Genomic DNA, 26363 nt, shown 5'->3' with positions numbered 1-26363 from the left:
TGACCCTAAACATACAGTGACTAAGGGCACTGATTTTCTCATTTATTCAAGCTAATGTAGGAGACATTGGTCACCTGGACATTCTCCAGTGAGAAACAGTCTTTTCTGTTTAGCCCCCGCTGTTCCTGCCCCACTGAGAACCATCACACACAGAACAGATATGCTAATTCTGCCTTCTTGTTTCTTCCTATACGTCTCTTATCATAGATATTTATGCATTACTTCCCCAAGAAAGTGTGAACCTTGGCAAAACCTCTTTCCACCTCTCATTCTCTGAATTCAAATGATCCCTTTAATATTATTTCAGTAAAAATTAGTTATTGTTATTTAATGTCCTAGTTATAAATAACTCGGCCGTTATGTTCCATAATTTAGTAATTACATTCAATCTGGAAAATAAAATACTCATATGTTGCATTTTAAAAATCATTATAGAGCTTCATCATAACATTTTAAAATAACATTACTATACTAGCCTTAACATTGAAATTAACATTGGCTATCATCTTTGATTTACCACTTGCTTTTACTTTACAAGTATATTTTCAGGCCAACACCCATCTAAGCAGCTGCTTAACAAGAGCTACGACCTTAAAATGGGAATTTTTTCAGTTTAGTCTGTTAGTCTTATCTTTACTACCTGCACACAATTTTAAATCTACCCTTCAATGATAAATTCTCTTTTTTTGAAAGATGTCTGCTGCTCCAAACCTCTGTGTTCTTAATCTCTACTCAAGTGTGCAAGAATATGGCTAAAGTTGCTTCACCTGTGTAAGTGTCAAGGTGAGGGGGAAAGGTCTCGGCAGTAAAAGTTAACAATAATGGTATAAAAATCAAGACCTGTACAAAAAAATATGCTCATCTGATTCATATTCTTTTACATATATATATATATATATATATATATATATATATATACATAATGTATTCTACACATTTTTGTATGTATGGTACATTTTATACTAAAAGGGAATTCAGTGGGGGGGAGGGGGAGAATAATGACATAATCATTAAGCCCTAGTAGTAAAATCTAGGAAATGGCAACTTCCAGCTCAAAGATTCTATGCTTTCGAACCAAAAAGATAAATAAAATGTAAATTACACAATATATCATTAAAAGTGTCACCTGTGTGCCTACGGCCTAGTGAAAAGAAAATCTAAGAGACAAAAAGAAATCTTGGGAGATATGTGTGAATTTTGGAACAAATGAGGTTACCGTGAGGAAAGCAAGGAGCTGAGCAAGATACCCAAGTGAATGAACCCACAACTCTACGGAGAACAGAAGAGCAAAAGAGAAAGAAGCAAAATTATGAAACCAGGGCGAGTTTCCAAGGAAGAGAAAAACGAAGAGCACAATTGTGAGGGGGGAAAATGATAAAAGTTAAAGTGTGAAAGGAGACGCATCTTGCAAGAAACTTGCAATTACATAAGGCAAAAGAGAAGGACCAAGGAAATGTTTTCTTTCTGACAGTCAGGGAGAGAAAGCTGAAAAACCTTGTGAAAAGGGAGATGCTTGTAATGTGTCTTTCCCTGCCTCTTCTTTCAAACCAGTGCAGCCGCTGTCAGTTAACCGGAGAGGGTACCATTTGAGTTTGGAATACCAAACAAGAGGCAAATAAATAGAGTATGTTTCTGATCAAATCTAGATAGCCTAAAATTTGCACCTCCAAGGATTCTCAAGAATTCATAGATATTATTATAGGATTATTAGTCCTTATCTTTGAGATACCCTATAGAATAGTTTCTGTTTCTAAAACCCAGAAACAGTGTGTGTATGGTAATATTACTATTAATATAGTTATATTAATTTATTTATGTATTAGATATATATTTTTTATATATAGCTATTAGTTATATAGTAATAATACTATATTTTAAAAGTAATATATAGGGGTTTTTTACATTAAAACTAACAGAAGAAAAATGTAACTTTGCTTACTAGACTGGATAGATTCAATTTAATTTCTATAGAGTTATTAGAAAATAAAATATTTGGGATTTATCCCCTTGCCCCTCCACCCCGCCAGAAGTTATAAACATGCTTAAAATGTCTAGAAACATTGTTAAGAGTTTATTTGCTATATTTATAACTCACTATCAGGGAAAATTTGATCCCTCACGAATGCATGTAGTTCTAGATTGACAAATTCGACGAACTAGACATTGTGGGATAGTTTCCATGGTCCCCAGTACCCATTCACTGATGAATCAATGAGGCTCATTGTCAGATTCCATGTGAAGTACAATGTAGGGAAGGTAAAAAAGACTTTTCTGATATTTCTTTCAATATTTTCTCCCATCCCTTTTCTCCATTTTCTTTTCCTGAAACTTCTACTTATCCGATGCAAGACTTCATGTATTATCTATGACTCATTTTTTTATTTCTAAATTTGTCTGTAATATTTTAGGCAATTTTCTTGATTTTGACATACAATTCTTTTACATTTTATTTGCATTTGGGCAGTTTTAAAGTCCAAGGGATTTTTCTTCTCTCGATTCCTACATCAGGTTCTTGTTTTATATATGCAATTTTTTTCTTAATTGTCTCTTAGATTTTACCTTTTCTTCTCTGACATGTCTTTTTCATCCATATTCTCTCTCTTTCTCTCTCTCTCTTTTTTTTTCTTTGAACTTTGGTCTTTCCTTCTTCAAGTTTTCCTCAGATGTCTGTAGATATTTGATTTTTCACTCATATTCAGCATTTATAATAGCACCTGCCACCATTAACTTAAGTTCTGCTTAAATATATTATAAAGAAGAAGGGAGGAAAAACAAAAGAAGAAGCTGGAAAGTCTGACAGGGATCACTGTGTGTGGATGAACTTAACCGAAGGCAGGCTTCTTCTATGCTGAGCAGGGAGACAGCTGGTTGTAACTCAGAGGAGACCAAATGAAAGAAAGCTTAATTCTGGGGCATCAACTCCTACACTAGCCATGCTAGTTCTCCTCAGGCAGTTTTTTTTTCTTCCATTTCTTTAGAGAATAAATTTAATTTTTATCTCTGGGGACCGCTGGGGTTTTAGCATCCTCTAGCAACCAAGGGAAGACAACAATCTTGTATATAAACCTATCTATGCCCCTATATTCAGCTTTTCCAGAATCTTGCCCTTAGTTGTAGTGTTGTCAAATTCCTGACAAATATTAATGCTCAGCATTCAGGAAAGAGTAATCAGCATTGGCAGAAATTCGCAGGAATTTCCAAAATTATAAGTTGTTTTATATTTTTGTAACAATTATTTACATATTTCTAAAATGATGAAAATCATAGTAAAGGGGATGATTTTTCTGTGATAAGATCACACCAAAAGTTTCAGACATTTTTTTTCTTTTTTAAAAAATATTTTATTTATTTATTTGAGAGAGAGACACACAGAGCAAGAGAGAAAGAGCACAGGCAGGGGGGTGAGGGAGAAGCAGGCTTCCCGCTGAGCAGGGAGCCTGACGTGGAGCTTGATCCCAAGATCCTGGGATCATGACCTGAGCTGAAGGCAGATGCTTAATTGACTGAGCCACCCAGGCGCCCCTTCAGAGATTTTTCTATAACAAAAAATAACATAATAATAAATGTATGGTTTGTTAATATTTTATACTGATACATTGTGACAAAATTATATGTTTTAGTAACATGTAAAACATTTTTATTTCTGGTATGAATATTTGATAACAAGACATCTTAAAAGAAGTGAACTCCATGTATCAGCATTTCCTCTTCTTGCTTTTGACTTGACATCAGTGGTATCATGAGCTGAATTATGTCCTTCTAAAATTTATATGTTGAAGTCCTAACTCACTGGTACCACAGAATGTGACCACATTTGGAGATAGGGTCTTTAGAGAGGTAAATAAGTTCAAAATGAGATCATTAGGGAGGGTCCTAATCCCATATGTCCTAATCCCATATATGTGCTTATAAGAAGAGGAAATTTAGACACAGACACGTGTGTGGACAGAGGGACGACCACGTGAAGACACGGAGAAAATGGCCATCTACAAGTCAAGGAGAGAAGCCTCAAAAGGACCACCCTTGATCTTAGGCTTCTAGCCATCAGAACTCTGCAACATTGGGGCGCCTGGGTGGCACAGCGGTTAAGCGTCTGCCTTCGGCTCAGGGCATGATTCCAGCGTTATGGGATCGAGCCCCACATCAGGCTCCTCTGCTGGGAGCCTGTTTCTTCCTCTCCCACTCCCCCTGCCTGTGTTCCCTCTCTCGCTGGCTGTCTCTTTCAAATAAATAAACAAAATCTTAAAAAAAAAAAAAAAAGAACTCTGCAGCATTACATTTCTGTTGTTTAAACCACTCGGTCTATGGTACTTTGTTATGACAGCCCAAGCTAACTAATACAATTGAATTCCTTCAAACAAAAAACATTTCTATGTAGATTGTTAAATGTTGGTTCTTGCATTCCCAATTTCTCAACTGACTTTTTTTTTTTTTTTTTTTTTTTGGATTCAACATTTGCAGGAGTGTACAAATTTTCCAATAAATGTCAGGGAGGAATTTCAACATGAAAACAATAGTCATTGTACTTGTCAAAATGCAAGGACATCTGAGCTTGTCTGTAGGATAAATCATCAGCTGCAGGCTGTCCACATGGCTTCAGTGCTGAGGATCCTTAAGTTTTCCATGGATCCACTCTTGAATACACTGCCCATCTTCCCCCCAAAATATACTGCAATATCTTGACCACTCATGGCTCCCTTTCAATTATCATTGTTATATGAAATATTTCCTTCCTCTTCCCATTAGTTGAATGATATTTGGGGAATAAGGAGAGACACAATCATGGGCTAAGTCTACCATTTTGGATCTGAAAAACCCTTGAAATATTAAGTCATTTTTTGGTAGATTTTGTGTGCAACGACTGAAGGCAAAGGAAGAAATAAATATTCTTTTCAGATCTATAAAGAACAATTTCTTTTTTTTTTAAAGATTTTCTTCTCTTTTTTTTTTTAATATTTTATTTATTTATTCGATAGAGATAGAGACAGCCAGCGAGAGAGGGAACACAAGCAGGGGGAGTGGGAGAGGAAGAAGCAGGCTCATTTAGGAAGAGCCTGATGTGGGGCTCGATCCCATAATGCCGGGATCACGCCCTGAGCCGAAGGCAGACGCTTAACCGCTGTGCCACCCAGGCACCCCTATAAAGAACGATTTCTGAGATAATTTTAGAGGACATTAATCTTAGTCAAATTTTGAACTCAAGTATACAAGAATATGCCTTTATTTTTTATAACTGAAATTAATCTGTATCTCAAGCACTCATTATGTTTCTTATTTTTTAAAAATCTCAATTTATTATCATCTCATTCAATTCAGGTTTACCCCAGCAAATCCAGCTTTTGACACCTGCTTTTTCCCTGGAATTATACTATAAAATCCAAAGAAAATTTTAATGTCAGTGATTATATCAACCTACCCTAAAGCAATAGATGCCAGACTCAAGTTCTATTGTAACTGGAGGACAACTGTATTGGTAACCTATCGCTGCTGTAGCAAGTTACCCCAAGCTTCCTGGCTTAAAACAGCACAGACTTATTATTTCATAGTTCTGGAGATCAAAAATCCAAAACTGTGTTTTATGAGGCTAATATCAAGATATTGGCAGGGCTGTATTCCTTCTGAAACTCTAAGGAGAGATTTTTTACCTTGCCTTTTCCAGCTTCCAGAAACGTCCTGCATTCTCTGATTCCTGATCTACTCCAAGCAGTGGCATCTCTTCAATCTCTGCTTTATTGTCACATCTTCTCTGACTCTACTGACTTCTACTTCACTCTTTTAGAGACCCTTGTGTTTACACTGGGATACTTGAATAATCCAGGATAATCTTCCTATTTTAAGATCTTTAAATTAATCATATCTGCAAAGTCTCTTTTGCCATGTAAGGTAATATATTCATAAGTTTCAGAGTTGAAGGGATGGACGTCTTCAGGGGCCATTTTTCTGCCTACACCAAAGAAGTGGCAAACTTAATCTATGGTATATAAAATACTAACACAGTAGCTAATATTTCAAATATTTATCCTACCACAGAGTAAACCAAAAATAAGGATTTTGTTTGTTTGTTTGTTTGTTTGTTTGTTTGAAGAGAGAGAGAGAGCAAGCAAGCACAAGCAGAGGGCAGAGGGAGCAGTAGACTCCCTGCTGAGCAAGGAGCTCGATGCTGGACTCGATCCCAGGACTCTGGGATCAAGACCTGAGCCGAAGGCAGATGCTTAACCAACTGAGTCACTGAGGTGTCCCCTAAAATAAGTTTTTTGCTAATGAACTCTTATATTGCAGACACTTTAAAATGTAATTCAAATTGAAAAGGAATAATATATTGCTAATTGTGCACTACATATTAATTTATAAATGTAAGCCAGGATAAAAATGAAAGTTCCTCTTTTTCTAAGTCAGGCACAAGCATCAAAACCACAGAAATGACCTCACTCAATAACCGAAGCACTGAGATGAATTTTGTATAATACATTAAAACAAATCCTTTTAAATTCAAGTCATATGTAAATCAGGAGGCAACTTCTTTAGAGATTATCATTTTAGAGAGTGTCACTAAAAAGCTATTCATATTGTTTCAGGCACAATAGGCTGATCGGTTAAATGGTAGGCAATTTCTATTATTTGAAATATATCAAAACCTAAACCCCTTAGAGATTTCTTTTCTAGTAACTCACAGGAAAGCACCAGTCTGCAATAACAAAGAACATGCAGAGAGCAAACTAGAGGGAGGGAACAAATGGGAAGTGAGAATATCACAGGTAGGAAATAGTATAGGCCTCCCAGAATGGGACCCGCACTCACAAATAAAATCTTTGTGACCCTTTGCAACTTTTGTCCAATGGCAGACAGAGATGGAGTTCCACAGAGAAAGCTCGGATGTGGGAGGGAAAGANGGGCAAGAGCCATGTTCACAGATAAGACCCATTTGAGGCACTACCAAGGCATCCTTGTGTTCCACACAAGGTAGGGAAAACCACAGGGGAACTCTGGGAAAGGTTCAGCAAAGAGCTAGCAAAAGGATCAACACAAGCTAACTAAGGCTGAATTCCTAGGCTAAGGCTTCTGAAATCTAAGAGATAAGGAAAGTTGAGGACACAGGAGACCTAGAATGGGACACACAGGTAGACATTGCTTCACCCCCACGGAGGAAGTGAGATGGGAAAGGCTGCCATCCAGTATCGCAACTAAAACAGAGTGGGATGGGGTCCTTGAGGCTCCTTGGGTATGAGAAGAGAAGCAGAGCACTGTGTTTGGAAAAGTCTGACTGCTGAGGTGAGTACTCTGGCTTCCTAACAGGCTGGCCTCTTGAATACCAGGAAGGTAGGGTGGGCTCTGCAGAGATGGGAATGAGACTGGGGTGGGCTTCAAGGGAATCTGTGTAGAATGCTATAAATTTTGACAATTTTAGTACTGGGCATGAAAGAGAGTGAGGGGAAGAACACTTTTGAGCCCTATTCCCTGCTTTGCCACTAAATAATTATATTACCTGAGGAAAGTCACTTAGTCTTTCTGGAGTCTTAAGTAAGACTCACTAGGGGACTTTTCTATGTGAGTTTCCAGGGTCTTGGCTTTTGTGATCTACTTTGTACTTCTGCTTCCTCATCTGGCTCAAAGAATAAATAGTACATACCTCATATATTTGATATGATGTAACAACATAAAGACCCTAGAGAAATGCCTGCTATGTAATAAGTGTTAGCTCTTACTATCACTCCTTTCCTTTCCCATGACCACTTGTGTAGTCCAAACTCTTATTGTCTCACCTTTGGATGACTTTAATGGTCTACGTACCATTTTCCCTATCTGCAGGGCCTCCTCCACCTAACTCCAACCAGAACGACCACCAGCCTAGTGATTCTTAAAGACCAATCAATGAAGCCCCTAAAATTCTAAGCACAAGCAAGATCAGGGACTGTTCCAAAAGCACAAAATTAATATGTACATATTTCTGGGAAAAGCTGCTTAGCTTTCATTAAACTTTCAAAATAATTTAAAAAATTAATCTCAGACTACTTAAATTGGTGCATGTTTCTAAATCACCTCATTCATCACTGGATTGTTCAGATCAGAGAAGAATTTTTCCTACTTCATTTATTGTGCACTCACCTACTAAACTACTTCATCCTCTTTTAACTTTTCTCACATCTCCACCACCTCCTTACCCATCTCTAAGCTATTTCCTGGAGAAAATAGATGTCATCAAGATGCATTTCATGAGCTTCCACTGTGACAGCACCCCAACTGGGTCTTAAGGGTTGGTTTGATCCAAGCTTATGCACTCCCTGCTTGCTAACCTAAATCCCTTGGTCCATAGCAGAACTAACTTACTTTCCTTGAGACTTGTAGACCGCTGGCCTTAAGGAGTGAAGGATCAAACTTTTCTAGAAGATAAGACCTGACAACAGTGACGCTAGCAAATCTGTTCAGGGTCATGTCGACATACGGGTAACCACCTGGGCACCAGCATCTCCTGCACGGAGCTTCTCTCCCTTTTCCTGCGTCTCCCCATTTAAAACCTTTCAGGTTCACTTGGACGGGGAAATGGTCTTTGGGACATTAGACTGCCGTCTTCCCAGGTGTCGTTCTTGAATAAAGCAAATGTTCCTTCCCTACCCTCACTTGTCTCTCAAGTATTGATCTTCAAGTGGCGAGCTGCTGACCTTGACTTTGGAACCCATAACACTACCACCTCTTCCCCCCATTCATCCACCTTTGGCTTGTTGAAGAGTACTGTGCCACACAAAGGTCAAGCCCGCCCCTGGTGTATCATTCATTTGCTCTTCATCTTAAGGGTATCACTCAAGCAAAATCTCCCTTTACCTACAGCATCACCAGATTTCCTGTTCTTAGATCTTTCCCTTCAGCATGCAAACATGCTTTTGATATTTCTCCCACATAAAAACGAATTCTTCGATCTCTTTTCCCACCAGATCCCTCCCCTCTTCTTTGCTCTCCTATACAGGAAGACACCACGAAGAGTCATCAGTGTTCACAGTATAGACACCCCCCTCCCCATTTTCTTGGACCCATTCCAACCCAGCTTTTATCCACATTATTCTACCAATACTATTATTGTGAAGGCTACTGTTGACAACCAATTCTGTTAATAGTTTCCCATCTGATCCAAAATAAAACCAGAGTTTTGCTATGACTTAGGGTGCCCTATGTGGCTTCGTTCTTTGTAACTTCTCTCTTGTATCTTAGTCATTTTCACCACTTAAAACCAAATTGGTCTCCTCTCTGCCTAAGATATTAAGTAAGTCCCCACCTAAGGGCTTTTGCATCTGGAATTTCCTTTGTCTAGAATGTTCTTCCCGCAGAGACTCTCAGCTAAATTTGTCATTTCTTCCAGGGCTCTTCTCAAATTCACCTCCTATAGAAACTTTATCTACAATTTCAACCTTCTTTTTCAACACTTCATATCTTCTTTTCCTGCATTGTTGTTTTTCCCTCAGCACTGGCCACTTTCTACCATAATATGTATTTTACTTAACTATGTTGTTTACCATCTGTTTCCCTCAATAGAATGTAAGCTCTATGTGGGCAGGAATTTGTGTCTGTTTTGTTCACTGTATCATCAGAACCTAGAACAGTGTGGGACACATAAATACTTGTTTAAGAAATCAACAAATGGATCTTATTTTACATAGGGGCACATATAAATCTGCTAATGATGCCTTCTTCCATTAAAAGACTTTCTTTACTTGTTTTCCAGAACTTCACACTTTTCCAATTTTTCTTCTATTTTCCTAGCTTCTTCTTTCAGTTCTTTTTAGCCCATTTGTTCCTCAACATCCCAATCCAAAAATGTTGGGGTGCTTGAGGGTTATAGTTGAGTTGTATCCCCTCACCCCCACAAATTCATATGTTGAAGTCCTAACTCCCAGTACCTCAGAATGTGACCTTATTCGGAGATAGGGTTTTTACAGCAGTAACCAAGTTAAAATGAGGTCATTAGCATGGGCCCTAATCCAATATGACCCGTGTCCTTATAAAATGGGGAAAATTTGGAGACACACACACACAAGAACGACACCATGTGAAGATCAAGACAGAGACCTGGGTAATGCTTCTATAAACCAAAGACTGCCAACAAACCACCAGAAGCCAGGGAGAGGCTAGGATCAGATTCTCCTCCTCAGTGCTTTGGAAGAACCAATCTAGCTGATACCTCGCACAAAATTTTGCCTCCAGAACTGCAAAACAATAAATTTCTCTTGCTTATTCCCCAGTCTGTGGCACCTCATTATGACAGCCCTAGTTAATTAATACACCCAGGGGTTATGTGTTGATATTCTTTTTAGCTACATTTAGTCCCTCGTGATTTCACAACTTGCGTCTTTAAATCTCATTTCTATACTGAAGTCTTCCAAATTTGGCCTGCAAACCCACATGTCCTCAGAACCCCTTAGGTATGTAACATGTCCAAGGCTAACCCATCTTCCCTTGGAACGGCCTTCCCCCTCCCCCCTGGTCTTTTCCATCCTAGTTCATAGCCCTTATTCTTCAAGTTGCTCAGGCAATTTACCTTGGAATCATTCTGCACATTTCTCTTCCCTGTCTTCAAACTATCTGCAAAAAATCTGATGCTACTTTTGAGACATATGCAGACTCTACTTCTCACCACCTGCGCTGTGTGGACCCCAGTCGCCACCATCATCAGTTGACTGATTTCTAGCAATAGCTTCCTCATTCCTCCTCCTGCTTCCATCCTCAGCACCCCTTCACCCTATTCCCAACACAGCAGCCAGAATGATCCTGTTAAAATGCAGTTCAGATAATATCACACCATTGTCTGAAAGTCTGCTGCATCTTCTCATCTCACTGCTAAGTCCTTATGGCAGCCTGTGAGGCCCCACAAGGTCCTTGGTAACCTCCCTGATCTCGTGTCCTACTCTGCCCAGTCCTGCTCCCACTGCTCCTTCCACATCGGCTTCCTTACCGCCCAGATATGCCAGGATTTTCCCCTCACTTGCACCTGCTGTTCTCTCCACCCAGAACACTCATCTCTCAGATATCTAAATTGCTCATCAGGTTCATTTGATCAATAATCCTTGAAGGAATAAGGACTAAATTGAGAAGACTTACATTAAGAAGATAAAATTAAAACTCTTTAGATATGCATTTGAATTGCATTACAATTATGTCCCCGTTTGATCTTTAGAGTGTCTTATGTGCAAATAACACTAGAAGTTTTCAGTTTTCACTGTAGTGCTTTGCATAGAAAGGTCACTTAACAAATATTTAATGATTTGTGGAATCAGAAATGAGCAAAAGATATAGTTAGTCCTGTTCATTTCAACTTCTGTCAACTGCTTTGCATTTACTGGTAGTTTTAGACTAGTCTCTCCTTATATAGCCATTTGTTCTAATTGTAGCAAATGAACCTGAGGAAAATTTTCTCTTGTGATGATAATGATTCCCCATTAATGGTTAGGGTCTATCGACTCACTTTCTTCATTATTTCTTTAAGGATTTTGGTAAGAATTTAAGATCCATTGCCAGAGATTGAAAAAAAAAATTCCCACAGAAGTTTATTCTTTCCTTGTTTTATATTACTAGAACCCCAGTTTTTGGTAGGGCACATGACTATCCAGAAAAAAACAAAACATTTTCTAGCCTGTTTTCCAAATGACTCTGATCATAAAACTATGCTCTAGTCAAAGAGATTCTTAGCAGAGAATATCAGTTAAAAGAGAACCTGCATGCATTCTTTGCCCCGTTTTTTTCTATGCTCTTTCTTCTATCCTACTGCCTAGAATGCAGAGATAATGGCTGGAACTCCAGCTGCAATTTTGGATCATGAGGAGAGGTTTAGATTTCTGAGGGCTTCATGGAGCAATATCTTCAAACTAACCCATGATATTCTCCCTCTGGCTTTACATGAGAGAGAAATCTCTCTCATATTTAAGTCACTGTGATTTTAGAACTCACACAGAATCAAACATAGTCCTACCTCAAACATCACAAAAACTATCTAATGCCTGGAACTTGAGAGTAAAATAAGTTACTGCTGCATCATTTAACAGAATCAAAACAATAGAAAGTGTCTGCAATGATAATCGAAGATCTTTATTTTCTCTATTTAATTTCCTACAATTCTTTTGGAAAAATAGTCATGTTTCCAAATGTATTTTCACTGAAGGAAGCTGATGACCAAAGCATTATTTGAGTAATTATGGAAAAAAAATTTATTACTGAAAAACAAAGGTTCCATTCAGTTTACATTTTACACATACTTCACACAAGCAGAAAGGAAAGGTCAGATGGCAGAAACAGGGGCCATTCTCTTTCTCTGAAATACCACAACAGAAGAGAGCCTTCGGCAATGAGAGATCAGAATTGGAGAGACTTTACACCTTACTCAAAATAAATGATGCCTAAAAATGTGAAAATGTATACCACTTTCTGAAAATCTGTTTTGAAGTATGTCTTTTTATCTTTGTTTTTGGTTTTCTCTCAGACATTTTGCAGTTTATTTAACACAGCATTCTAGCTGCTTAACATTCAAATTTAGATACACTGATTATGTGCTCCACGCTTCTGAATAGTTAAGTATGCTCTATAAATAAACATATCATTTGTGCTCTATTACTACCCTCCCCAAAAGCTTCACATAATTGGAATTAACCTAGTATTTACTTATCCCTAAATATATTTTTGTTAGAAAGGATACACAGCATACGAAATTACAGGATCTTTATGAGTTAAAGACAAATTTTAGAACTCTCAAATAATATGTACAATGTAAACATCACAGTTATTACATTAGGATAAAGTAAATCACAAAATTCACAACACTATATATTTTATTTGGTTTTGATATTGAAGTTGTTTTCTTGAATTACGTGTGCAGAACTCAAAATATAATTACTTCGTCTATCATTTTCCTTCACGAATTCTGAAAAAGAAAGAATTGGTGTTTAAAGCATAAAAATATTTTTATTTACAGCATCTTAGTTTCAGTCACTCACTTGATCACATCTACTTCCCTATGCCCTTTGTGAAGAGCCTGTCATGACAGGAAATCATGTTCTGGGATATCAGAAATGTATCTTCCAAAGGACTGATTATCAAAAAGAAACTCAAACGTGAAGAGGCACTTTAATTAGTCATTATAATTACCCATTTGTAATTTTCACACATGGTTGACACACAGGATTTCCCATTAAAAGAATTTGTCCAAAGTTACCCATTCAGAAAAGAAAAGAAGGGAGGATGGAATCTCATAAATGATCTTATGGCTTACAAAAGACAGAGCGATTAATCCTCCTTTACATTTTAGTGCCTCTTGTATTTCTTAATTAAACAAAATAGCCTTCTTGTTGTAAACGTTTCAAGAACTCTATGTGATTTTTCTTCTTTGAGCAAAGAGACTTGTTCCTCTGAAATGTCTATACATGGTAAGGAGCGGGCAAGTGCAGGACCCTGAACGTCTGTCTCTCAAAGGACAAAAGCAACCAATCAGGCAGGTGTCTTCTCGGACACTCTGCCCACACTTGATGACTCTCACAAAACCTTAGCTGTCTGCTCCAGGAACTTCAGTAAGAACATGGATTGCCTTCGGTCTGAGTGTGGGTCTAGTTTAGTCTCCTTGACCTAGTCAGAGGTTATAGTCCAGCCTACCTTGGGGTTTTACAAATAAAATAGTATTGTAACAGTGACTCCATTCATTTATATATTATCTGTGGTTCCTTTCATGCTACAGGAGCAGAGTTTGAGTAGTTGTAACAGACTCCGTGTAACTCACAAAGCCAAAAATATTTACTCAGTAGCCCTTTGCAGAAAAAGTTTACCAACCTCTGATACAATGATGACATAAAATTCCTTTAGGCACTGGCCAAATATTGCAAATATATTTTTAGGAGCTAATGTCAACATTAATGTAACTCAGGAAAGAATTATGTCTTGTAACCATATGCACATAAAAGCAACTGAGATGACAAGCTTATCACTTAACAAAGGAAAAAGCCTACTCATGTTTTCTCTATTCAACAATATTTGAATATAAATACTACTGGATCATAGCACCTGCACTCACTTTATAGGTAAGAGAAGCTACATTTAACTTTGCAGCATGAAGCTTGCTATGGTTCAAGGAATACAGTTAGATCCAGAGTGTCTTCATATTTTCGTAATAATAAACCATGCTGCAGTTTGGTGGTATTTCCCTTACTTAAATTAAATGAGATGCTAACCGTCATTCGTGGGGCTAAACCTTAAATTAATAAAACCAGCATGGCTCGAGTCTCAAGAAAAAGCCAGTTTTTCCCATTAGTGTGAGTAAGATTCCTCTGTTTTATATCTCGACAGAAGGTTAGAAATAAGTCTGAGTAAACTAGGAGTGCCATTCAGGTAACAAACTGTTGGCCCGTTGTGAGCTTTCTCTTTTTTTCTGTCAGAGCACTGCATGAATCATTTTCAGCTGTTTACTGGGTTGGGGTCCACTTCAGATAGAAGTGTCCTTTTCCATGAGGCCTCATTGTGAGAACCCTAAGCTGTTTTTTACCAAGTGACTCTTACCTATTGAAATAATTAGACGTTTGCTCTAAGAATAAAATAAGAATAAGAATACATAAATATACCCACCACTGGGAAGTTGTCAGCAGCTTTGCCTCAAAGAGCTTTTCCATTATTTTTCTAGCTCTTCAGGAAAGTCGGGTGATTCTCCCTCACTGCTGCAGACCAGAAAAAGAAAAGTGCATGTCAAGGCTCTTCAGTGAGAAAGCTTCCATGGAACTGATGATGTGTGACTTTTGTTGTTCTCTGTGCTCTGCAAAGTGCACTGAGGCCTAACCAATTATCTTTGAGGTTATTACCTAAGATTATCCTTAATCTTAAAGTGTCTAAAATTAGTTTTACAGAATTATAATCTGGTGGCCAAAGGCATTCATCTTGTCTGATCTTGCCCAAGCCAGATTTTTCTTAATACTCACCATCTAAACAAAAATAATTGGAATAAAAAGAGAGAGCATCTCACTTCCTACTTATTATACTCTAATACTTACACACCATAGAGAAACATAGGTCTTACAGAATCTTAGAATACAAAAGAACTCATGGCTTAATTTGGTAAAATAAAGGTACTGAGTATGCATATGAAGGGAGCTCCATGTAGTATCAAGTTGCTAATTGACTGCATTTTACATGTTTAAAAAACTAGTACTTCTGGGGGTGCCTGCGTGGCTCAGTCGGTTTCTGTTCAAGTCACGATCTCAGGGTTGTGAGATTGAGCCCCACTGCAGGCTCTGGGCTCAACATGGAGTCTGCTCGAGATTCTTTCCCTCTCCCCCTGCCCCTCCCCCTGCTCACACACTCTCTCTTTCTGTCTAAAATAAATACAATCTAAAAAACAAAACAAAACAAAACACAAAACACAAAATATTAGCACTTTTAATAAAACCAGTTCCCAGATTCAGAGTAAATGTCTCTAGAGTCTCATTTTCCACCCTAGAGGCACAGTAGAATCCAGTGGGGGAGCTCCTAAAAAAATACCAATGCCTAGGTACTAATTTTCTGGCAGTTGGTTTTGGGTAAGCCACACACGAGGATTTTAAAAATTCTCTGGGGTAGTCTCATGTCAGCCAAGGTTGAGCATTACTGCTTCCTGAGTATAGATAATGAGATAGAGAGATAGATAATTAAGTCTTCATATGTAACTTCTATTTCTGAACTCAATATAATTTCTCATTTTAGCAAGTTCTCTGCTCCTTTACCTCCTCTTCCCATTCAGAATTGAGTTCAAGTATTTCTTCACAGCCATTTGTTTTCGAAGGCGGGTGTAGTTGTCAGTGAAGACTGCATCCGAGTGGCGTTTGATTGGTCCCTGGTCTTCCGAGATGCTATTGCTAAGGGAGGCAAGGGAAAGGAAATCAAAGGGTTTTAACAAGAAATGATAAATGTGCTGAAGTTCCAAATTTCTTGGAGTCAGATAAAAAAGAATTCCAATGCCTAATGTGTTTTCTACTACAAAAAGACTAAAAGAACAATATATCTAAGCCTGAGTATAGGGGAGCAAGGAATAATCCAACATATTTTGGCACTTACTGGGAGCCTTAACACACATTCTGTACTAATTGAGCAAATAATTTATCCAAAAAACGGGGGAATACTAGAAGTTGTGTTCTGCCCCATTGGGAGGACAATTTCTTTAAAAATAAATTCTTTACAAGCTTTGCCACCCTGAAGAATGCCATCTAAATATTCAGCAATTGGCCATTTAAAGAAACAACTTCCAATGCTTGGTTTGGTCAAGAATTAAAAAACAAATACTGTGGTAAATATTAAATTTGCTTCAGTTTATACTATGCCTTATTTTTTGCTGCATCTAGTTCAATTTGATTGCAAATTTATAAATGATTGCCACTTAAGAAAAATAAGTATGCCAGTGAGTAGTAGGATATCACTAAAAAGTCTATTTCCTTAATCCATGGGCCTGGTATATTTTATTTAAGAATATAAGTTATTTTTCAACTAAATTGCTCATCATCAAGGGTTATGAAGTTTGAGCCAAGCAAGTAAATTGTTAACAATGAAAAAAAATAACTTGCAGATTAAAAAATCATAATGTGCTTGATAAAATAATAAATTCTCTTTACCCAACTCGCTTTCCAATAACAGACTCAAGGTATTTTTTGGCAGAAAGTTGACCCAAGAGTCTGCTAAAGTCACTGGTGAAAACTCCATCAGCATGTCTGGCATTCCTAAAAGAAGGAAGAAGGATAGCCACTATTTTGTCAATGGTTTCCTAAAATATTCTTTTGCCTCATTAAACAAGAAAGAAACTAATCAGCTATTTGAAAGCTTCTCATGCAAACTTAAGTCCAAAAGAAGATTTTTTGACAAACTAATAAAAGATATTTTCTAGTCACTTACATTGAGATAGATATTTCTAGCACAAAACTTTGAAAAATTAAAGAATTTAAATTTTTAGAAGTATATCTCAATAATAAGCAATGCTTTATGGTAGAGTCTGTAAAACTAATTCTCCAATACATACTGATGGGAAAAATAATATATTTAAATTAGTTTCTTTTTATTTATTTATGGTGCTTTGTTTCTGAATAAAGATATGTACAAGGAGAAACTATCCTGACTTTAGCAAAAACCTTTTTATACTTTTTGCAGTTACTTCTGCCAAAGTATTTGGAAACAAAATCTCTTAAGATAGAGAGGCCCTTAGGGACTATCAGCCAACTTTCCCAACTGTTACAAGGAGTTTTTATACTTTGTCTTCAGTATAGAGCTGCTCTGTCTATACTTCAAGCCTGCTCTAGACAACCCTTCTGTGTAAGTGAAGGGTTTGTTGATTCTGGCTTGTTACACCTTCTTCACCTGAAAATCAGGTGCAGCTGCTAGAGCTTCCATAGATCAGGCTGAATGAAGCAAGGGTACATGGAAACCTGCAGTATTGTGCTGTAGGAATAGCTTCACGGTGATGCAAAATGTAAAACATTTATATTTCAAAAACATATTTTCTAAAATAAAATTCGACAAAAAACAAACTCACCTGGACACATCATAATAGGGTGTGTCATTCTCAGCTAATGCATTTTGCAAGATGTCGGTGTCTACTTTTAATGCAACTTGATCAGGTTCATTTGTTTCTTCAACTGGTATTCTGTCATCCAACCTATTAGGAAAACATACAGTAGAAGTATAATCTATTCCTTTCTCAGAAAATAGTGCTTATGGTTTTACAATCAGTGGAAATAAGATAATATTCTTGAGAAGTATTACCCATTCACAATATATGGATAGCACAGTTAGATTTACTGGCTTGTGTGATTTAGAGTATAAATAGTGAATTTTTTTATTATCCCATAAAAGAGATGCCATGCAACTTTTACAAGCTGTATGTAACAAACATAAGGGTTACTTAGTTCAATCCTATCAGGGCATTAAGCAAAGTACACTTTGTTGGCAATATCTTCACTTTGCAAAGTTATTCACAGTAGAAAAATTTTGTACAAAATACAAACTTCAAAAAATTTTAAGTATTCGATACAAAAACTGGGAGCAATTCATATATTTGTTGGTGTTTACTATTATTTGTCAAACATTTCTCAAGAGGTGGATATTAACTGCTCTTCTTTCTCTAGGTCTGTCAGCTTTAATCTAAAGATTCAACTTAGTGTGATATATTTCTCTGTATTAATCAAGTACACAGAATCTCTCCATCTCTGAGTAGTCTCTATCTCTGAGTTATTCAAATTCAATAAATTTTGTAGGGTCTTGTCTTCCTATTTCTAATCTTATGTATTAATACAATTTTAGTGAGGGATGTACATGCTTTACTGAGTGACTAAGAATAATCATGCTTATACTTGGAATATGACTATAGCTTTGAATGCATGCACATTTTGAACACCAGCACACTATTAAAATTATGAGCGTGTCTATTTTCACTATTAGAGTAAACCTCCAAGGAGTGCGTCAGCTCCTTGGTACTTGTACATCTTTTGATAATGTAGTAGTTGGTGGAAGTGACAACAGTCCTCTTCGTAGGAAGCCTAGCAATCAATGCAAACTTCAGCATTCTTGTGATTGTTTGTTGTGATATGTGATATAACCATTCAGATAGAATCATTCTGTTTAGTTATAAAGCAATATAAGATCTGGCTTTAAGCAGATTTCACAAATGCTAATAGCTTAGAGATTATTCAGTCTATTGAGTATAAGTCTACCTTGAAAAAAGAATCAGAAATGGAAAAATGAGCAAAGAGATGACAATTTTGCCCTTAGATATAGTGGTGCCTATAAACTGGAAAGAAAAATGAAACTAATGTAGTTTTCATTTACTGTTTATTTCTTTAAGATAAATTTATTTTATTTCAGATAAAGCTTTAAATAAGAGTTGTGTTATAATGTCTGAATTTGAAATATGAAATACAACATAGATAACGGTGAAACTAAGGATTTAAGATTGAAACCAAGTACATTAAAATTCACTCACTGGGGGAAGGTATCTCAGTAGATCAGTTATTCCACAATTTACAATATTGGCAAATTGATTCTGGCTAGATAGGTAGATCTGTCCAGCATGATTGTATCTATGTTTTACTCATCAACTACTAACCTTCAGATTATTTATTGATTTATCTTGAAAATGAGCTATAATGAGGCAGGCAACTAAACATCTATTTTTTCCGTCAGAAACTGAACGGAACTGAGATGACAATGGATAAAAGTTTGTATTACTTATCTAAAACTGGTTTCGAATGAAAAGAAAATCAAATCCTTTTTCCTCCCTGTTTGGAAATGTGATCCACCCTATCCTTAAAACTAGTCATTGACACTGAGAGTGGATTCCAGGATATAGAATAATCATGTTGATTTCATGTTCGAAAAACTTGCTTAACACGTCAACCAGAAGATTTAAATAAATAATATGTAACTTAAAAAATTGAGTTGTCCAAAATAATATATAGGAAATTCCCACGTACATAAAGAAGGAATGCTCAACTGTCTGAATTGAAAGAACACTTACCTCAGAGCAGAGGGTGCTCCGAAAAGAGGCCATGCCAATGTGTGAGAGAAGAGCATGCTGACAAGTGCTAGTAGCACAAGTAGCTGGGACTTACTTCTGGTTTCCATCTTTGTACCTTGAAAGAGAGAGAATCACATCAGCTTTCCAACCAAAGATATCACCAACAAAGTAATTCTGAGTGTCTAGTAGTAATTTCTGAAGGCTCTTGTAGAGTGGGGAAAAAGTAATTTTCACCTTATAGAAAGAGTTAAACTGCAATATAATTAATTTTTAAATCAAGATTTTTTTTTTGGTGACAGCTGCTTGAATAAAAATTAGGGTCTTTTCAACTGCTGCCTATCTCTCACTAGGCACATAGTTGGGCCAAGTATAAGTGGAATGCCATACTTTCATAGTGCTGGAAATATCCATGGGAACAATCTTCTTGTAACAGGGTTGTAGCACCCACGTTTGGTATCTTTTCTAACTAAAGAAACAGTTTAAGTTTCTAGTGTCTAATTAATATAACACTGGAGTATCATCTATTTAATAATGTGTGTCTATATATGTATGTGTATATATGTATATGTACATATAAGTATAAAAATTGTACATACATTTCTTTTTCCTCTTTTAATTGTAGAGATTATTAGGAATTTATTTGTTGATGCCTGGGTTTGAACAAGCTTAACTTAACAGTGCAAATTAAACAAAAAATTATTAAACTGGATATTACCATTGAGATAATTTTTACCACAAAAGGAAAAATATATTAAAAATAATGTTTGTGCTTTTTTACATCTAATTCACTTACAGATTTCATTTCTAAATAGTTCTTAGATAGAAAACAGAATTTGAGCTTTGTTTTTCTTTCTGTCTATAAAAATCACAGCATTTAGACTTAAAGAGGAAAATGAATGCTTCCTTGGTTCAAATAACTAACGTATGAAATAAAAAGAACAACACTAAGAAAAAACAAACAAGTTGAAACTTGTGAAACAAATGTACCCACTGAACACTTCAGTTAAAAATGTATATAACAGGCAAAAAAAAAAAAAAAACAAACCCAAAAAACAAAAACAAAAAACCACACCCACACACCCTACTTTAATACATTTTTTAAAAGACAGTATTGAGTAAAGTATTGAGCAATCAGGGCAAAGCATCTTCCAACCAAAAGAATTCAGAAAATTCACAAATATATAAGAAGTTAAAGCATTTCTACACTTACCAGGTGACTTGAGAAACTTGTTTTTTGTTGTAAAGGAGGAACACTGTAAAGTTCTTTTCAAGAAAGAGAAACATTCAGTATACCCTGAGAAAAGTTTCAAAGCAGGAGGAGGGAACAAAAAGAAGAAAGGTAAAGTTTTTACTCACCTTGCCAGGGAGTGTTCCTCTGGAGCTTTCTGTATGGAAGGAGAATATTGGAGCTGTCTTAGGTGCTGAAGCCCTATGAGGCCGAGAAAGGCTCCACCAGTTCTCTTCCCTCAGAGCTGAACCAGAACTTGGTACTGGCTATGGGCTGGCTATTATTGCCGGGCAACTGCTTTTCACTCTACCCTGACCAGCATTTCAAAGCCCATCATTTTATAGGGCTTACACTTAGGGCTGAGCAATCACAAAGCTCTCTGAAAGACGTCACAGTAGTACTCCCACAGGATGAATAAGGCTTGAGTTCTTATTAAATTGTCATTATGTCTGATTTATATAAGTTTATAGTGAGTAACTTCAAGATATAAAATATAAAGAGGAAATTTACTTTTCTTTAAATAAACAACAACAGAAAGGTATTAAGCTTAATATGAAATGTTTTAATCTTTAATTGGTAGTGATGAAATTAGGGATTGATTAGTGTTATAGCCAGGGCCATTGGGGTTCCTTCAGTAAATAAGAGTTTTATGTGCAGAAACAGATGCAGAAAAAAACCCAACACTTATGTTCATTATGCCTACAAATGTATAATTCTCCTTTATTATAAAGTATCAATTCTAAAGCCTTTTAAAATATTTTATGCTATTCATGTAAATCCTGATTTAGTCTTTCTTGGTATCTATTTTAATTGTAAAAGTGTCTAGAAATAATTCCCCATTTCTCTATTATTACATTTCCTTTGCATTGAAACTATTCCCAAGATAAAAGTTTCAGAAAGGCGCTAAGATAGTTTAATATACACACTGTTTTATCAAGTCATAATGGTACTGCTACTTCACATTTGTACAAAATATCATAATTCCAAATGCACTTTCACATATACAACCTCAAATGATCCAAAATATAAACTATCAGACTGTATATCTCAAGGGATTCAATTTTCCTTCCTTTGTAAAGGTAGAAATTTTCATCATTTGTATAGGTCCTTGCACTATACAGAATTATTCTGTTTCTCCTCTCCAACCCTGAATACACATCTACACCCACACCAGCTTTTTGAACATTTCCAGCTCAGTCAATTGACAGGTTTCAAAGAACTAGCTGGAAAGCATCTGCGGAATACTTTGATAAATACTTGATTTCTGTTTGTGGGGGTTTTACTTCAAATTAGACTAGCATCTATTCAGTCAGAGTTTCGGGTAAAAATACAACCACATGAACACCTTTGTGGACAACAAAGTAAAATGCCAATTTTCCTATAATTTTTAAAAATTTCCGCTGTGTGTATTCTTTTACATTTTTGTTCATAAGTTCCTCAAGGGAGAAAGACTCTAAAGCCCCCTTTCTTTCTTCTACTTTAAAATTTTAGTGTCTATTGGCTTCATTCAAAGCCAGACTGATCCAGTAAAAGAATATCCTGCTATGCTTAATCATATTTTCTAATTCAGTTACAAGAAAAATTAAATGAATTAAATTTCAAAATGTCTGGAAATTTGTTTCCCGGTTGACAGCTCTGACTTTAGCCAGAGTTCCTGTGGCTTAATTCCAGGAAATCTTTTTTTACCTGATTATTACAAACTAGAGGTTGAAATGGTTCTCATGTGGAATTTTTTATCCTTAGCTCTTCATCACTCAATTCTCAGTGAAGCAATTTTATTTAAGAACAGAAACATCAAAGTAAGTTGATTGAAAGTCACAAAAAAACCAATGCTGAAGGATAAGCAGAAAAATCTAAATGAAAAAAGCCATAAAAGTTGATTCTTATTTGGTCTAAGGAAGCACTTAGCATTCACAAAGAGTAACTACATTAGATTTTTCCAGTGGTAAAAACAGTTTCTTCCATTATAATAACAAAACACAAAAGTGAAGAGAAATAATTCAATTTATTATTTCTGGATAAAAATAAACTAAATCAAAGAACTGCATTTTTCCCTATGAATTTAAACTAGAAAGCAAACCAAATTTCATAACAGGATCATAGCACCATCTGCAGGTTCAAAGTCTTAATTCACAAGTTTTTTGTTTTTTGTTTTTTGGAGTTTTTTTTTTTTAATGTGTTTCTTGTCTTTTCTTTCAAGGAAATGGATGTAAACCAGACACCCTTTAACCAGTTAAATTATGGATGGTTCCAGAAAAATAAACATAAGAAAAAGAGTGTTGCTGAATTTATTCTGAATATTTTACTATAAAACTCAGTAAATACAAAAATACAAATGTGAATTTAGTCTTTTAACCTGCTTTTTTGCTACTTGAACATATCTTTCTACAACTTTCTAACATCTTTAGCAAAACTTATTTCCTACCATAAGGCTTCTTGGTGAAGGGATGTTTATAAGAAGAACTGTCATTCATTCATATACTTGGAACAAATCTCCAAGATCCTTCTTTTACAAATAGGTAAACTGACATCCAGAGTTCAAGTAATTTTTTGCAAGGTCACTCAGATGGTTAATAACAAATAAGTTATTGAAAGGTAGCTCTTTTGATCTTGATAATAGCTTTCTTTCTGTTCGGAACTGGTCATTTTCTGTAACTGTTGTTACTACCGTTACTGATGCTAACACATCAGAGAAGGAAAATAAAAGCATATAAAACTATTGACATCTCTCCTCACCTTTTTTCACCAACAGGACCAGGAGCAGAGAAAGAAAAGTGGCATTCTAAACTAAAATATACTGAATGGGGGAAGTCAGATGGAAGGAATTTCCAAGCTCAGAGATAGGCAGATATCCAGATTCACTTTTTTTTCTTAGAGCAAATTGCTGCTAGAGAGTCCTTACTGCTGTTATGGGTGATAGGCCCAATGTGTCCTCTCTGGCCTCTTGGTGTGACACCTTTCTTGCCTAACTAACCCCAACTCACATGTCACCCTGAGACCTAGCCATCCTGCCAGGGTAACCCTGAGGGATTAAATGAGGTCTGCAAGGCACTGGCTGTGAGCCACGTATGGCTCATCCCTGTGGTTTTCACATCTCTTAAACTAAGAATGATGTTTACATTTTTCAAAGGCTGGAAAAAATTAAAAACTATTTTGTGACACACGAAAAGTATATGAAACTTAAATTTCGGTGTTTTTTTGGAATATGGAAATGTTCATAACATATGCACCATTTATGGCTACTTTTGTGCTGAAATGGCCAAATTGAAGTGTTGTGACAAAGACTATATTTTATAGAAAATCATTTCTATATTTCAGAATTTTCTTGTTTTAACCAAAACACGTGCAGAAAGAATAATGTATTAAATGCTATGAGCCATTTAGACCTTACTTTAGGGTTGTGTTTATGAGATAATTTTATAAAAGTAGATTTTGGAGGAAAGCTGTGGAGAAAATCACAAAAGCACACAACTCCAAGATAGGAAAGTTTAAAAACAAAGTATTAAAGATTTAAGACCAAATTTTATCTGCTTCACAATATCGTCTGTCTTCTACGTGTGCTCCCCCATAGACACATTCTATGTAATGAACTCGCTGACCCCCTCACCTTGGGGATCAGAATATGGGAGGTCCACAAAGAAAGGGAGAAGTTCACCGGGAAGGAAGTGAAAGACAAGTGCCCAACTCCTGGCTCTTAAATAACGCTGACGTTTAGATATTAGAATGAAAGATTTGGCAAGATCTTTATTGAGTGAGTTCTCATGTCCCCTGCACCACTATATCCATCTTCCCCAGACAGGAAAGAGCTTCTGAGATGGGGAGAAGAGATAAATGAAGATGAGGAGGCAACCTTCTGCCCCTCGGTGGGAGTTTATGGTAGAGTTGAAGGAATGGATGACAGAACCCAGTGGTATTACTCTTGGGGCCTAACAGTAAAGGCTATTTTAGCTTCTTTTCTTATCTGGTTGCTACAGCAAAACATGGAGAAGCACTTTTTGAGATGGTACAGGAGGAAGTAGATAAAGCTGTAGGACAAGACCGCCCCCCACCGCCATGCCCTGTCTAGTAAGACCCTAAATACTGTCCCACCAGTCTACCAGACTGTATCCAGGGACCAGCACACATCTCAGGAGACAAGAGCAAGTCACAGAGAATCTCCTGAGGACCCAAAGGCAGACTCCCAGATTTCATGTTATTATATACAATTTCAGAAACTTAGACAGGACTCTGAGAAAAAAAAAGGGGGGGGGGAGAGAAAATCCTGAATTGACAGAATTTTAAATCTTAGTAAATTCTGGGTAAACACAGTAATTGTACATTGTACATTTTCTGTGGAATGGGGGATTAAAATAGAGGTTGAGTTAGAGGACAGATTTTAAAGCTCTTATTTTTTGTATGTCCTACAATATGGCTTGTGAAAATTTGTTCTTACTATTGCTTTACAGATGAACTTGAGTGTCGTATGATCATGCTTTGCATAGGTCTGTTCAGACCTTGGAACCTACTTGTATCAAAATCACTGTATAAGAGACTGTGAGACAGAAACCACTGACTCATCCTAGAATAACAAGGCCTGCCCTTGCGTCTTCCCCCAACCCCCTTGTCCTGCAGTAATTCTAGTTGGTTCCCATCTTCAGTTCTAGTTCCTTCCTTAGGCTTCCCCATCCTACCCCTTGGCCTTCAGGCTCTCAGCCTGTTTCTTTTATTTTGCCTCAGTCCTACTATGACCTTCTAGTACACCTGAGTTTTGACTTGTTCTCAGCACAGATCTGATCCCACAGGCTGCAAACCCAGATGCTCCTCTCTGCTGATTATTCTCCAACTGCCTCTTTGGACCTGCTTTTCTCCACACTGCTTTTTATTCCCTAGAAGCTGACCTACAGATCTATCCAGCCCCGTGGTCCTCTGGCTTCTGTTGGGCTAAGCCAAGGGAAGGCAGTGGTAGGAAATTAAAAGGACAGAAGATTAGAGGAAAGAGAGCTCTGAGTATTTACTCACCATAGACCATGGTTATTGGTAGAGGCTACATTCCTCCACCAAGACCCAGGTTCTGTAGGTGGCCCCTCAACTGCAGCCCTAGAGGTGCCAACAGCTTCCTTCTGAGAAGCACTTGGGTCCTTTGCCACTACATTGGTCCTTGACATTTTTATTAAACTACCATCCATTCACCTTTGAAGAGTCATTTGTGTCCTGTCCAGTCCCTACCTGTGCACTCCCATTCCTGCACCAGATCTCACACTTCTAAGAATATCTGGAGGCATTTAATTTTGGGATTCAGTAGCTTTAGAAAGCTTGCTCATTTTTTGAGTTTTGATATTTTTCATTCAAGTTGGGAGACTCCTTAGAATAATCAATGTGGAAGCTTGGAGGAAGGTCACTGTTGCCCTGAGCAGGTCTGTCGGATTGGTGAGCAATTGGTTTTTGAAGACTGTGGCTGAAACACAAATAAACCAGAGCCCATTCATTCAGACCCTTGGTGCCACTCAAGCCCCTCCAGGAAAAGAGGCTGGATCCATTGCTAATTCATGTGGCAAGGAAAGGTCAGTGTGCTGCCAGAAGCCAAACACCAAGCCCTGATAGGGGTCTTTTCCGGGAATAAAGTGGCAGAACGGCCCTGGGGAAGGAGATCTGAGGCAAACATGGCCTGCA

The 26363-nt window shown here is 36.9% G+C and overlaps 1 protein-coding gene across 1 annotated transcript; it reads right to left on the bottom strand.

Moving 5' to 3' along the window:
* Positions 1–14629: 14629 nt before the first annotated feature.
* Positions 14630–21367, bottom strand: LOC103666900 (vasoactive intestinal peptide). The gene is made up of 5 exons (XM_008694983.2): positions 19487–21367; positions 17507–17629; positions 16596–16700; positions 15714–15845; positions 14630–14675 (listed from the first exon to the last, which is right to left on the bottom strand). Exons 1-5 carry the CDS (start codon positions 19591–19593, stop codon positions 14630–14632), a joined length of 513 nt encoding a protein of 170 aa, XP_008693205.1. The 5' UTR covers positions 19594–21367.
* Between the last annotated feature and the right edge of the window lie 4996 nt (positions 21368–26363).

The sequence above is a fragment of the Ursus maritimus genome, unplaced genomic scaffold (assembly GCF_017311325.1).
Source record: "Ursus maritimus isolate PB19 unplaced genomic scaffold, ASM1731132v1 scaffold_13, whole genome shotgun sequence".
In the NCBI taxonomy this organism is placed as follows: Eukaryota; Metazoa; Chordata; class Mammalia; order Carnivora; family Ursidae; genus Ursus; species Ursus maritimus.
This window is presented reverse-complemented; position numbering and strand designations above follow the sequence as displayed.

Bases quoted from the DNA above. Each gene is read 5' to 3' on its own strand.
- LOC103666900 (XM_008694983.2), bottom strand. From the start codon at position 19,593: ATGGAAACCAGAAGTAAGTCCCAGCTACTTGTGCTACTAGCACTTGTC. The intron at 17,630-19,486 runs GTAAGTGTTCTT...TTTTCCTAATAG, and splicing joins GGAGCACCCTCTGCTCTGAG to GTTGGATGACAGAATACCAG. The intron at 14,676-15,713 runs GTAAAGGAGCAG...TCTGGTCTGCAG, and splicing joins ATTCTGAATGGGAAGAGGAG to CAGTGAGGGAGAATCACCCG.